At 47.4% G+C, this 15,102-nt stretch overlaps 1 protein-coding gene across 5 annotated transcripts in view; it reads right to left on the bottom strand.

Annotated features, from left to right (window-relative positions):
- RYR1 (ryanodine receptor 1) overlaps window positions 1-15,102 on the bottom strand; it is a 1,245,571-nt gene that overhangs the window by 867,585 nt on the left and 362,884 nt on the right. For all 5 annotated transcript variants that reach the window (XM_085625233.1, XM_085625235.1, XM_085625236.1 and 2 more), the window contains exons 29-31: window positions 6,755-7,119; window positions 5,299-5,431; window positions 4,121-4,281 (exon numbers count right to left, since the gene is read on the bottom strand). In XM_085625233.1, the coding sequence (XP_085481359.1) occupies window positions 4,121-4,281; window positions 5,299-5,431; window positions 6,755-7,119 (659 nt within the window). The remainder of the gene's footprint in view (window positions 1-4,120; window positions 4,282-5,298; window positions 5,432-6,754; window positions 7,120-15,102) is intronic.

Below are 15,102 nucleotides of genomic sequence, written 5' to 3'. Positions count from 1 at the left end.
ACCAAGAAGTACGGAGTTGTCTTCGCGCAGAGTGCCAGAGACCTACCCTAGAGGGTAAGGTCGCAGTTACGCGTGAAGTGGCCCCTAAGATGTCCACCTTTTTGGCGAAATTCATCCGGGACCCCAAAAAAGGTATCGATCGCTCGTGGAGATCGTGCCAAGATAAGCTCTTGGACACGGCGGGGCCCTTGGCAAAAATCCTGGATATGGCCGAAGACGCCAAGGCTTCGGGCACGCTGATCTCTCCTGACACCCTCTCTAGTTGGGCGCAGAGGGCGATCATTTTCTTAGGAAATGCCAATGTGGCAATATCGACTGAGCATCGCAGATCCCTACTCATAAAAGTAGATCCTAAGCTAGGGGAGCTGGTTACTTCCGAAGCGGGTCCAATTGCAGAGGGCAATCTCTTTGGGGATCCCTTTGTGAAGGAACTGGGTAAATTTGTTAATACGTTTAACTCTTTGGACAAAACCCAAACGTCGATTAAACGTATCTTTACCCCTTGTGTTTTTGGCGCAGCCGGTCGTGGCAGGGGGCGCTCAGCCGGCCGCCCCTACAACAGAGCCTCCTACAAACAGGGCGAGTCCCATAGAGGACAGTACCAGGACCCAGAAAAATTGGGGAACTTCTACCCGACCAGGAGTTATCCCCGCCGCAGGGGTGGCGGAGGCCGAGGAGATGGTGCATACAACAACCAACGAGGTAAGAGTGCAGAGTTTGGGAGAGGTGAAGTTGGGGGGCAGACTGCAGCTTTTTCTTCACAATTGGTCTTTGCTTACCTCCAACGCATGGGTTTTGCATACCGTCAGAGGGTTTCAAATAGAGTACTCAGACCTACCCACTCAGCTCCTTCGCCCCAAGCCTATAGTCTTCACTCAGGAACAACTAATAGACGGAGAGTTATTGCGGAAGGGCGCAATTACCCCCTCCACTCTGCACCCCCGGGGGTTCCTAAGCAACATATTCTTAGTGGAGAAACAAGATGGAGGCTACCACCTCGTAATAAATCTCAAAGAGTTCAACGGGTGGCTCATTTACCGCCATTTCAAATTGGAGGGCATTCACCTCCTGAGAGATCTGTTACAGGAACTGGACTGGATGGTCCGCCTGGATCTCAAGGACGCTTACCTTCCGATCCCGGATTTTCCCCCTCAAAGACGTTTTCTTCAGTTCCAGTGGGGTTCGCAGACTTTCCAGTTCACCTCCCTTCCTTTTGGACTGTCTTCTGCTCCGTGGTGTTTCACCAAGGTGATGAAGCCTGTGGTGGATCATCTCAGATCGGAGGGCGTCCAACTGATAATTTATCTGGACAACATAATCATCATGAGTCAGTGTCCCCAACGTCTGGTGACCCAGTTACAACAAGCAGTGTCCCTCCTGGAGTCGCAGGGATTTGTAATCAACAAAACCAAGTCGGCCCTTCTTCCCTCCCAGAGGATACAGTTTCTGGGCTTCATGATAGACTCGGTAGCGGCTACCTTGTCCCTGTCCTCTCGGACGTTATCCAAGATCAGGCACGAACTGAAGCGTACTCTGGCAAGGCCCACAATTTTGCTACGTCACTTGGCCAGAGTGGTGGGCCTCCTCTCGTCTTTGATCCAGGCGATTTTTCTGGGTCCCCTGCACTACAGGGCCCTTCAGCGCCTAAAAGCTTTTCACTAATGCAGAGGCCTCACTTACTCGCAGGTCGTGCCCTCACAGAGGAGGCCAAGACAGAATTACAATGGTGGGTTGAACATATGGAGGCCTGGAACGGCCGAGCGATTTTCAGTTCAAAACCGGATCTGATAATAGAGTCAGACGCCAGTGGTTCTGGTTGGGGTGCCCGTTGCGGCAAAGTATGTACCGGTGGAAGATGGTCCTCTTCCGAGCAGGCCCTTCACATTAATTGCCTGGAGTTGATGGCGGGCTCGTTTGCGGTAAAGTGCTGTACAAAGGACAGGATCCAAAGTTGTGTTCTGCTCAAGATGAACAATGTGGCAGCAGTGCGCTACATCAATCATCTCGGAGGGACACGGTCCAAAGCGTTATCCAATCTAGTCAGCGATCTCTGGGAGTATTGCCTATCCAACCAGATATCCCTGTCTGCGGAGCATCTTCCTAGTTCGTCCAACCTGGTGGCAGACTGGTGCTCTTGTCACTGGAAGGACACCAGCTTATGGCAGCTACATCCCAGTGTTTTCAGGGAAATCCAAGCTCGGTGGGGTCCATTCTCGGTGGACCTCTTTGCCTCCCGTCTGGACGCCCAGCTGGAACGTTACTTCAGTTGGCGACCGGATCCAGAGGTGTTGGCAGTGGATGCTTTCCTCCAGGGTTGGAGCAAGGAGCAGGGTTACGCGTTTCCCCCCTTTACAATGATCATGAGGTTATCAACCCAGGTGAGGAGACAGCAGGTGGACCTAGTGGTAATTACTCCGATATGGAGGTCGCAAGACTGGTTTCCAGTTCTGATGGAACTTTCCTGAGATTTTCCAATCCCTCCACCCCTCGGTCTCGATCTCCTCAAGGATCCTCAGGGGAATCCTCACCGTCTTCTGGTCGCAGGCGGCCTGCGCTTGATGGCCTGGCGGGTTACAGGCAATGCTGGAAATTCCCAGGCCTTTCGGAAGAAGCTGCCATGTTGCTCTCTAAGTCCTGGGCCGAGAGCACCAATAAGAGATACCGATCCGCTTGGTCAAGGTGGGGAAGTTGGTGTCTGCGACAACAGGTGGATCCGATGGGGGCAGACATTGTCTACATCCTTAACTTTTTAGCCTCACTGGCAAAGGAGGGACTGGCCTACAGGTCGATTAACACCTTTCGTTCTGTGATCTCGGCGGGCCATATTCGAGTGGATACTCGCCCGATTGGCGAACATCCTTTAGTTTGGAAATTATTGAGAGGTATCAGATTGTCAGTGCCTCCAGAACCACGTTACTCTGTATTATGGGATGTGAACAAGGTTCTAAACCTGTTTCGATCCTGGCCATCCAACAAGTATTTGTCGAGGAAGCAGATGTCTGCTAAACTCGCAATGTTGCTGTGTTTGATTTCATGTCGCAGGGTTTTGGATGTGAGGGCCTTAGATCTCACGGGCCGGGTCTTCACTCCAGAAGGTGATACCTTTCACATTTCTAGGCAAACTAAGTGCAATTCACGTTCGGTGTCCTATCCTGCTTTTCCTGACGTCCCAAAGTTGTGTGTGGTCAGAGCGCTTAAAGCCTACGAAGTGACGACAGTGGATATACGCCCACAGGGCGTCAAACAATTGTTTATTGCTCTTACTAAACCACACAGGGCGGGTTTGTCCCCTACTATTGCGAGATGGGTCCGCTGGGTAATGCAGGAAGCAGGTATAGATACTTCCCGTTTTGGAGCTCACTCAGTAAGGGGTGCAATGGTATCTAAGGCTTTTTCCCTGGGAACACGGCTTTAAAAGATTTTACTTTAAACCAGTAGTGTCACTGGGGTCTTTGGTGGTGGCCAAGCTTTAAAATAGCCTAATCTGAAGCCTCCGTTCCTGCCATAGAATGCAAAATTTCCTAGCTAACGTGCAGGAAAGTTTCAATTCTATTAAGGACGCGGAGGCGAAGATTAGCCCACCCGGTGTTCATTCAAACCTGCCCAGAATATCTGCGTATGCATGGTGAGTAAAATGTTTGTGGTAATGTTTGTTTCATAAGACATGTTGAGGATGATATTGTGGCTTATTGCCGGTTGACAGGTTAAGTTGTTCACAGTTGTTGCATAGGGTTTTACTCCTTTGAGCTTACCTAGCTTTCTTTTATCCTAGGATCAGATGCTGGCAAGCAAGAGTAATCCGAAGACTGCCTTGATGGGGTCGCAGGAAGAAAGAGGAAAATAGAGTGTCCTCAGGGGAGGTTATGAGGCGTCTTTGCACAGGATTGACTGCCGCTGTTTGGACTTTTTTCTGTTTCCATTTTCCCTTTGTTCATGGGAAATGTAGTTTCAATATACATTGTGATTCTTTGTAAGGCTGCTGGCGTGTAATAAATGGAGAAAGATTCAGCCTAATCTTCGCCTCCGCGTCCTTACTAGAATTGAAACTTTCCTGCATATTAGCTAGGAAATTTTGCATTCTGTGCTCTTAAAAAACTCACTCCACTCAAAAGTGATTTACCTGTTGAAGATGTTCCCCTTGTCATCTCCCATGGTGATAGTCGCTGTGCGGACTTTATTGAGCTCGAAGTTCAGATCAAAGAGGTGATAATCTGGAGTCACCCAGCCAACCCAGACACCACTGGGTTCCTGGCCGGCGAAGATACGGACAGAATAGAAATACTGTAAAGGAGAGAGCGAGGGAGTTAGAGCAGATTCCATGTGCCTTCCATCCTATGAGCACCAGACTGACCACAGATGGCATCAGCCACGTCCAGGGTCGGGCTTGCCATTAAGATCATCAGGCAGTGCCCGAAGGACTGGTCGGACAGGTCAAAGTGCGAACCGTTATTTTGGCTGTTTGTGGGCCTGTTTAATGGTCTGTATTTACTGATGATTTCCCCGATATTTAAACAAATATTGTCTACAACAAGCTCAAATGCATGCAGTCTTCCATACCTAGCGAAACACCTGTACAGCATATCTGTACAAGTTCAAAACTGCTCCAAATTGAAAACTTTGCCCACTCTTTTTTATCTATCCAATTTCCTAATAGGGGCCACATTTATTTTGGTGCCTGGGCCTATCTTCTATTCCAATCTGACCCTGGTCACGCGCATTAATGTGGCAACCGCTATAAAACTAACGCTACGCCCAGTAAAGGTAAAAGACTGTACCCAAATAATTAATGAAGCAAAAGAAGGAAGAGTGAGTGAAGGGGAGCCACAGTGAAATGGCAAAGAGCAGAATGTAAGTAATGAGGGGGCGGAGACAGGGAAGGGTTAGGAAGAGGTGAGGTGAGGAGGGAAGAGATGGAGGAAGGTTTGGAGGAAAAAAGGTTACAGCTGGAAGGGAGTTGCAGAGGAAGAGTCATTGAAAGCACAAACAAGGGAGTAAGAGGTGAAAGAATCAAAAGAAGAAAGGAGCAATGAAATGACATGTGAATTGTGCATTCCAATTTTTGAAATGTAAGCTATTAAAAGGTCATACAAGAAATTTATGCTACAGCTAGTGATTTCTTTTTCTTTAGTTTACTTTTCAAGAGCACGTTAGATAGCCCACAAGCACATTCTTCACACAGCCCTGTACTGAATCAGAAAGTTCGATCCAAACTTCCCTAAATGTGCCCTTAAGCGTGAGTGGAAGGTGGACCAGAATCTGATCATTGCACTGCCCCTCCCTCCCATTCCAGCTACTCACCGTGGTGGTGTTCATGATGATCTCAGGATCATCTCGGTCATCAGGAACCACGTCCCTGATCAGGCGTGGCATTGCGGGCACCACAGGGGGCGGTGTTATAAACGCAGCCTTCTTGGCAGCTTTGAACAGGAATCTAGGAAAAGAGCACACTCAGTCAGGAAGACGCAGAATCATAGTGCGACATCCTCATCTCTCCGAGGTGGACTTAGAATTTGTACCTCCATTTTAATACTGCTCCAATAGAATCCATTCCCTGCTCCTACATATAACACAACCTCAAATTATCAGCACAGGAGGGCATTCATTTGAACTGAAATATTACACACAATGCTAACTGTGTTTACTCTCTTAAAACCTACTGTGTGGAACTGTCGCCCACTGTCCATTTAGCCCTGAGTCGAAATAACTAAAGCATAGCAAAGGAAAATAACCTGTATGTTGGTTAGAGGTTGAAAGTTTGGGTTCCAATAACAAGTAGTCTTTCAGGGCGTATATTCTGGATATTTGTATAGTCGATAGTTCTGAAAAATAACTTTTCATCGAGATATAAAGTATTGCTAGAAGAATAAAATAACATTAGCTGGATTCTGTGAAAGTAGGCCGTGGGCACACATCATCATCTGCCTGGCACGAAAAAAAAACCAAAGACTGGGAAGGGATGTATGATTTAGGTAAATGATGGGTTGAGTGCAGACGTAGTCTTGCAGGATCTTTTCGAAGTAACAAGAAACTGCATCACTCAGTTAAGAAATAAAGGAATCTGAAAATTTGATATGTCCTAGGTTACCAACTTTGTGGTAGTATTATAATGTTAGTTTTAGAGACTTAGAAATAAAATAGGTAAATGTCATCTAATCCTGGAAGTCGTATGAGTCAATTACACAGAGATGGTTGCCTGCAGCCAGGCTAGCACAGTAAAGGTTGCGATGTTGTTTACATTTTTATTCTGATTGTGATTCTTTTTTGTAGGCCCTAGAAAGGCACTTTCGAAACTTGTGTCTCTGCCCAAAACAGTCTTAAGAAGACACTTGTATTGAGGGTATAACAGGGTTACCTCCAACTAGGAGTATCTGATTATTTCTTACTCATTTGTCTATTTATTTTACTTCATTTATTTACTGATTTTGGTGTATTGTTTACCAGTGGGCCCAGTGATGTGACTGGTAGAAACTTTGAGTTTTCCGAAGAGGTGGTGGAATGAAGCTGTATTGTGAGAGAAAGTAAGCAGAGAAAGATTAGCAGGGCCACTATTTAGGTTAGAATGGGAAGTTATGATTTGTTGAGGGCAGGAATATGGGTATTGTACCTGACCCCACTAAATTCTCCATATCCCTCCTTCCCCACTACCAAACAACTTTCTTTTAATGCCTCTGACCTTTAACTATGAAAACAATGTGATGTCCTTCCACCCCCTGTATTAGAATGACGGGTTGTTTGCTACAAGACTCTCACTCACCCTCGTTTTGATTTGCTTTTTTCTGATGTCACATCCTTTTCATTCTCCAGCTTGGCTAGTTCCTTGGCATGCTCCTTGTTGTTTACATCTTTTTCATTGGCTGCATCAGCCTCCTTGCGGCTAGCTGATTTCTTCAGCACCTCGAACTCAGAATCCATATCAACATCTTGCACTTCCTCCTCCACAATGGTCATGGTGCGAGTAAGTGGGGTGGTGCCGGGGGTAACCTTGAAGGTGTCATAAAACTCAACAGGCATGCTGAGACGGTAGAAGACCAAGTCGTTGTCACTGTTTTGTGAACCAAACGTCTTGTGGGTCACCTTTAAACAAGGAGGGTTGTCCACTGTGCCGTCAATCCTAGACACCTGTCAATAGCAAAATGAATTGCTCAGGTATAAGAGCAAGGTAGTCAATAAGCAATATAAAAAAAAGAAAAAATATGTCTCTCTGTCTGCTGTTCTCTAGTACATTATCCATAACTTCACATACTTGAACAAGCCCCCATCCTCAGTCTGGAAGGCTCTGTAGTAAGCATTAAACAGCAGTGGTAAAAACATCAAACAACAATGGTAATAAACAGTCACTTAATATTGAATATGGACAGCCTGCCCATGTCATTGGTTTACATAAACCTGAACCAAAGAGGAGCAGAGACTGTGAGCTCCACTCACCTTTTAGGGTTTCATGGCTATGATTTCATTACAAACTGAAGGACAAGTTACTTACCTTCGGTAATGTCTTATCTGGTAGAGATGTGATCTAGCTGCAGATTCCTTACCTTTGAATTTTCCAGGCGTCAGACTGGTTCTGGAAAAATTTTATTTGAGCAATACCTCTGCATATTGATAAGTGTTGTCGGTCGGCTCAGCATGATGTCGTCGGCATTGTCCTCACCGTTGTGACGTCCACGTCACCTATATAGGCACCACCTCGGCGCACTGACGTCAGTTACTTTTCACAACTTTCCACACCAGAAGCGTGGAGCCATGAAGTGCACTGACACTGGTGTGTATTGAACAACAAGGGTCCTGAAAGGGATCAGCCTTGACCCTAAAACCCAATCTGCAGTGCGGGGAGGATGGGTGGGTCGGAAAGGAAAGGAATCTGGCGCGAGATAATTTCTCTACCAGATAAGGTATTACCAAAGGTAAGTAATTTGTCCATCTGATAGAGACATCTAGCCACATATACCTTACCTTTGAATAGATACACAAGCAATACCATCCCCAGCAAAGGGACTGCGGGCAAGTTTAGACCAGGAAGTCCTGAAGGACAGCGTGGCCAAAAAGGCCGTCCCTGCGGACTTGACTGTCCAGGCAGTAGTGCTTGGTAAACATGTGCAGGGATCCCCATGTTGCTGTCTGACTAATGTCGAGGACTGGAACTCTGTGTTTCAATGCCGTGGTAGAAGTCTTAGCTATGACGAAATGAGCCCTTAGGCCTTCAGGAGGCTGCTTTTTGGCCAGAGCATAGCACATGTTGATGCAGAGGATGGCCCCTCGCTAGCTAGCCCTCTTCTGCACTGCACAACTTTTCTGTTTCAACATAGCCCACAAAGAGTTGGCCGTCCCCCAGAACTCTTTAGTGAGGTCAAGGTAGAACAACAACGTTCTTTTTGGGTTCAGACGGTGGAGTTGCTCCTCTTCTTCCGAGGGGTGCGTAGAAAGTGGGCAAGGCACAGATTGCCCCACATGGGATGGTGTTACCACTTTAGGTAAGAAAGCGACCCTAGTACGAAACACCAACTCATCAGGGAAGATGGTCAGGTTAGGAGGATTTGATGACAGAGCCTGCAATTCGCTCACCCTCCTGGCAGATGTAATTGCTACTAAAAAGGCTGGTTTGGTAGTAAGCAGCCGAAGGGGGCATTTCTGTAAAAGTTCAAATGGAGCGCACACAAGAAAGTTGAGAACCACATTAAGGTCCAACTGAGGCATAATGAAAGAAGAAGGTGGGAACATATGTAAAATTCCTTTGAGGAATCTATTTACAATGGGAGATTTGAATAATGAGGGTTGTCTGGCAGCCTTAGGAAGGCAGACAGGGCAGAAAGATACCCTATGAAAGTGCCCAGTGCACAGCCCTGCTGGGCAAGGATCAAAATAAAAAGCAAATCGTGAGAAAGGGAAGCAGAAAGAGGACGAATAAACCTTTCTGTACAATATTTTACAAATTTGTGTCACTACAACCTTGGTTGAGGGATGCCTGACTGCCAAAACAACATTACAGACTTCGGGAGGAAGGTTGAATGCTATCAACTGCCACCACTCAATCGCCACACAAGAAGGCATAGAGTTGACAGGTTTGGGTAAAGGACCCTCCCTTGCTGCTGTGACAGCAGATTCTTCCGAAGTGGCAGCATGATCAAAAGATTGATGCTCAGTAGCTCACCATACCAAACTCTCCATGCCCAGCCCAGAGCCAAAAGAATGGCTTGAGGCCGGTTACCCCTCATCTTCTTGAGCACTCTGGACAGGAGTGGTATTGGTGGATAGGCATATAGGAGGCCTGAGCTCCACTCAAGAAGAAAAGCTTCTCAGAGTGAAAGCTGCCTTGGAAACTCCAGCACGCAAAACTGCTGAGATTGCGTATTCTCGGCAGAGGTGAACAGATCTAACCAAGGCTCCCCCAACTGTTAAAAGAGACCTTGTGCCACCTCTGAATGGAAACGCCAGGTGTTGAATCATCCAGAGATGTAGGGCCTCTTGACAAAGGGTCCACAGCCCCACCCCACCCTGTTTTTTGCAGCATCCCATGGCGGTGGTGTTGTCTGTGAACACTTGAACAGCTTTCCCTTGCTGAAGGAAGAAAGGCTTTTAATGGCAAGCAAATCGCTCAAGGCTCCAGCATGTTGATGTGGAGTCTGGATTCCCCTGGAGACCAGAGTCCCGTGATCTCCATCTCTCCCAGATCGACGCCCCATCCCAGAAAAGACGTATCTGTCACTACTGTGTGGTCTGACTGGGGAAGAGACAGGGGTTTGACTCTGACCCAATAGCAGTCGGTTAGCCACCACTGTAGGTCCTGTGCAGTTCTCTCTGAGATCTGGACCATGTTGGAGGAATCCCCTAATGCTGCGCCAGCTGGAACCTAAAGTGCCACTGCATGGCTGGCATATGTCATCTTGCATGTGTCACTAGCAGGATGCAGGAGGCCGAGGCCCAGCAGCCTCAGAGTCATTCTCACCAAAATCCAGGATAGAGGCTGAAACATGGGTATCATAGCCTGAATATCCTGGACTTACCGTTTGGGAGGATAGGCCCGAAACTGCACTGTGTCCAGGACAGCTTCGATGAAAGAGAGCATCTGAGAGGGAGTCAAGTGTGACTTCAGCACGTTAGTAGTAAACCCTAGTGAATGCCAGAGACTAGAGGTGGGTGATGACAGCCTGGGGCAAGCTTGCCTTCAACAGCCAGTTGTAGAGATAGGGGAAGACTGGCACCCTTGATCTGCGCAGATGAGCTGTGATCCCCGCCTTCACCTTGGTGAACACCCTAGGGGTGCTGGTATGACCAAAGGGGAGCACGGTGAACTAAAAGTGCTCATGGCCTACCATAAACTCCGGGTAGCGCCAATGAGCAGGCAAGACCAGAATGTGAAAATAGGTATCCTGCAAGTCCAACGCTACCATCCAGTCTCCTGGGTCCAGGGCAGACAAGACCTGAGTTAGAGTGAGCATCTTGAACTTTTCCTTTTTAAGGAAGTAGTTGTGGGCAGACATATCTAGGATAGGGCGCAGGCCCTTTTCCTTATTTTGGGGACCAGAAAGCAGCGAGAATACCAACCACAGCCTACTTCTAGCGCCAGAACCCTTTCTATGGATCCCTTAGCCAGGAGAGTCATGACCTCCTCCTGAAGCAAAGTCAGGTGATCCTCCATTCACCAGTCGTAAGTTGGAGGCATGGAGGAAGAGGTAATCTCGAACGGGAGGGAGTAGCCCCTTCAGACAATCTGGAGGACCAACCCGTCTGAGGTGATGTTCTGCCAGGAGTGGAGGTAATGGCTGAACCTGCTACCAACTGGCCATCCATGATCTTGAAGGGTCGGACTAGGAAGGTTTGGAGGCTGAGGTTGCAGGGGGTGTGGTGGACTGACCAGATCTCTGGCCGCCTGACCTACTGGATTGGAAGATGGCACGCCTACGGCCACGAAGAGGTTGTTGAAAATGTGCAGTCTTGTAGCTGGGGTATGGCTGGCGCAGCTGAAAGCTCCTTCTGTAGCCACAAAAGGGGCGAAAGGCAGACTGGGGATGAGTGGCCACTGAGAGGCCCAAGGACTTGGCCGTAGCCATTAGTCCTTAAAGTGCTCAAGCGCCATGTCTGTCTTGTCTCCGAAGAGACAGGCGCCATCAAAGGGCATGACCAGAAGAGATGCCTGGACAACTCCTGAAAAGCCAGAAGTCCTCAACCAGGTGTGGCGTCAAACAGCCACCATCAATGAAATTGCTCTGCCTAGGGAGTCGGTCATGTCGAGACCACAACGAATAGCGAACTTTGCCGCATCTCCCCCATCTGACACTGCTTGGGAGAGGATGGCCCAGGCCTCCTCCAGGACCTGTGACAGCAGCTGCGGAACCGTTTACCACAAACTGGGAATAGCATCCCAATAAATATGCAGTGTTCACCGACCGCAATGCAAGGCTGGTGGAAGAAAACAATGTATTACTCCAATTATCCAGCCTCTTGGATTCCCTGTTTGGGAGTGCGAAACGGCAGGCACCTTGGAAGGCAGAGGATTGGACCACCAAGCTCTCGGGGATAGGGTGGTTGGTGAGGAAATTTGGGTCTTTCAGTGCAGGGCGATGGCAGCGGGCAAATGTCCTATTCACAGGAGCCCCTCTGCTGGGCTTGGAACAAGTTCCCAGTAGTACATCAGTTAAGACCTTGTTGAAAGGCAGCAAGGGCCCCGAGGAGGAGACACCAGGCTGCAGGACCTCTGTCAAGATATTTGTCTTGACTGCCACAGAGGGGAGCTGAAGGCCCAGGACCTCAGCTGCCCTTTGCACCACCATAGCACAAGATGCTCCCCCCTCCATAGCCACGGTAGGAGGAGAAAGCAGGTCAGAATCTGGAGAGGTATCCAGTCCACTGGCCTCACCCAATTCCTCATACCAGTCCATTTCTTGATAAGGCTTATCTTGTAAAGGGTCCAGCGACCCCTCCCAATCTTCCTCTATTACTATCCCTTCAGAGCAGGGCTGGAGAAGTGACCTAGAATCTAAGGGTTCTATCGGTGCTGGTATTTGCACCAGTAGGCACCAATCTAGCTCTGTGTCATCAGGGATAAGAATGGGGCTGGCGCTGCTGATGGGCGACAACAGCGTCTGGAGTCTCAGCCTTGGGACCGGCACGGGGAAGGTCGCAGTGGTACAACCGGCATCGGCCTGTATCCATGCGGGGGTCATTGGCCCTTAACTGCCAGGGTGGAACCCAATGGAGCCCCCACTGAGCCTCTGGGGCCCGAAGGCGCACCGGTAGGGTCTGGCCACCCAAATATGAGACACATGGCATCATAAAATTCCTTGAGCTGGGCAGGGTTTGCTCTGGCTGCCGGGAAGGCTGGGAGGAACGAAGCTGACCCAGGCGCACAAGGCCTAGAGTGCAGAGACTCCTGCGTTGTATCAGCCGACGGATGGGGAGAGGTCGAAGCATGCTTTGACTTCTTATGTTTCGTCTGCTTCTTACCTGACCTACTCGATGACTTCGAGTGGGAGGATGAAGACTTGGCACTCCCGGAGCGGACTGTGAACGAGACTTTCCAGGAGAATGATGCAGCTTTAAGCATAGCTCCCTCAAACTTTCGGAGCCATGTTCGGCAGTCGGAGCATGACTTCAAGTCGTGTTCGCGCTCCAGACACCAGCGACAAACCAGATGTGGGTCCGTCACCCACATGTCATGGTGACAGACGCTGTATGGCTTAAAAGAAGAAGTCTTCTAGGACGTGACGGAAAAGCCTACACACCAAAAAAGGGGTGGACAAAATGTCGAAAACAGCCTGTCAAAAAGTGACAGAGGGTAGCTCTCTTCAAGGATCTGCACAGGTTGGGGCAGAAAGTAAAGAACTGATGTCATCATGCCGAGGTGGTGCTTATATAGGTAATGTGGACATCACAACGGCACCTACAAAGTCGCACGGAGACGACCACCACCACCTACAGGCGCGCAGGGGTATTGCTTGAAGAAAAATCTTCCGGATCCAGTCTGACGCTGGGAAATTCAAAGGTAAGGTATCTGCGGCTATATGTCTCTATTAGATAGGAATAAATGTGACTCACTAAAGGGGTAGTAGAGAGCACGCACGTCAATCCACGAAAGATGCCAAAGTTGGAGAACCGCAGTTACTTTCACAGATTCACATGCTTGGATTCTGCTTAGAAAGCAGCTGCTCAAAATATAATGGAAAGCAAGACTGAAGCTCACCTTGTTTCCAAAGGTCTTTTAGCACCACCTGTTACACAGCCATTTCTGACCTTGCAGGTAGCTCCTGGCAGTAATACATTGTGAAGAGATGCACAGATTGCAATATTGCAAGGCTGCAAATATCCATGAGGGAGACACCAGCAATTAGCGCTCTAGTTGCTGTGATAACTCTGATCAAATGAGCTCCCGTTAAGGTAACAAGCTGTCTTCCAGCAACTTCCTGCTTCTACAGTTATAGTGGCTTTTAAGTTATATGCTTGTATTGGAAAAAGCCGTGGTATATGTGGTAGTATTGATTCCGAATTTGCACGCACGGCAGGACCTGCACTTATAGAAACCTCTTTTAGGTGATAACCAGCTAATTTTGTTATCAGTTTCTGGACTTGTTTTGACTAGGTCATTGTGCATGAAATATGCTTTACGAAAGGTCAAAGTTGGTCTGTCAGGTAGTATTTGTTTGAGTGTGGCATCTGTGAGAAAAATAGGCCATTGTGTGTTAATAATAAATTTAATTGCATTGGCCTGCTTGCTGTAGGTGGTTATGAGTCTACACTGAGTTGTTTCTAATATGTTAGATGAAACATTATCAGAAGAGGTGTGATCAGATGAAGCATCAACTGTGACTCTTCTACTGTTACCACTCAGCAATGACTGCCTGTCTTTGCTATTAGCCTTTCTAATTGCTATATCCAATTTCTTGGGATTATATCCTCTATCAATGAACCTTTGCTTAGCTGCCATTTGATGATACTCTAAATCATCACTCGAGCTACAAGCCCTATGTATTCGTAGGCATTCACCGTACAGTATACTGGTGATGGTGTGTTGTGGGTGAAAACTAGTAGCGTGTAACAATGTGTTGCCTGCAGTTGGTTTCCTGTAAAGGCAGGTTTCAATTTTGCCCTGGTTAATGTATACCGTGATATCCAAAAAGTTAGTTGTAACCTTATCGATGTGTGCTGTAAAGTTTAAGGTCATATTATTGCTGTTGATGTTATCTACAAATAGTTCGGCTTGAGCTTGTGTTCCATGCCAAATTACAAAAACATCATCAATGTAGCGCCACCATTGAACTACATGATTGATCCATTCATTGCTATGTTCCACCTCTAGGACATGCTCCTGCCACCAGCCTACATGGAGGCAGGCGTAGCTTGGGGAGAAGCATGCCCCCATTGCCACACCTTGCATTTGTTGGAAAATACTACCATCAAATGTGAATACATTATTGAATAGGCACCATCTGATCATCTTAAGCAGCATTATGTTGTGACTATACATTGAAATGGGTCTTTTTTTCGAATAAAAATCCACTGCTTTCAAACCATCATCATGCCTAATGCTGGTGTACAGGGCGGTAATGTCTAAGGTGAGAAACAAATATTCATTGGTCCATGTTTGTGTACTCAATTTGAAGAGAAAATCATTGGTGTCGCGTATAAAGGTAGGAAGATTGATTACATGCTCTTGTAGATAATATTCAGCATATCTTGAAGTGCACTCAAATATACTTTTCTTGGCAGAGATGATGGATCTCCCCGGTATAGGACTGACCCCTTTATGTACTTTAGGAATAACGTAGATTGTGGGCATGATAGGGAACTCGTTGTTCAAAAAATTAAATTCATCCCTTGATATCATGCCTTCTCTTTTCCAGGATGTTAGTTTGTCTTTATAGTTTTTGCTGATCTTTTTGACCTCCAAGGCATTAATATTTTTGTAACATTCCTGGTTGTTGAGGTGCCGATATGCCTCTGCTTCGTATTCCTCTTTACCCCACAAAACAATATTTTCACCATTGTCGGATTTTTTAATGACCACTGAGGAATTGTTTTTGAGTTTAGCCATAAGCTGGTAATATTATGTGGTCGATGGTTGGGGGTTTTAGTGTACTTTATGAAGTTTTGGTAGAGGTTTTTCAGTTCTTC

This window comes from Triturus cristatus, chromosome 9 (genome assembly GCF_964204655.1).
Source record: "Triturus cristatus chromosome 9, aTriCri1.1, whole genome shotgun sequence".
In the NCBI taxonomy this organism is placed as follows: Eukaryota; Metazoa; Chordata; class Amphibia; order Caudata; family Salamandridae; genus Triturus; species Triturus cristatus.
Note: the sequence above shows the minus strand (reverse complement) of the source record. Positions and strands in the feature narration are given on the sequence as shown.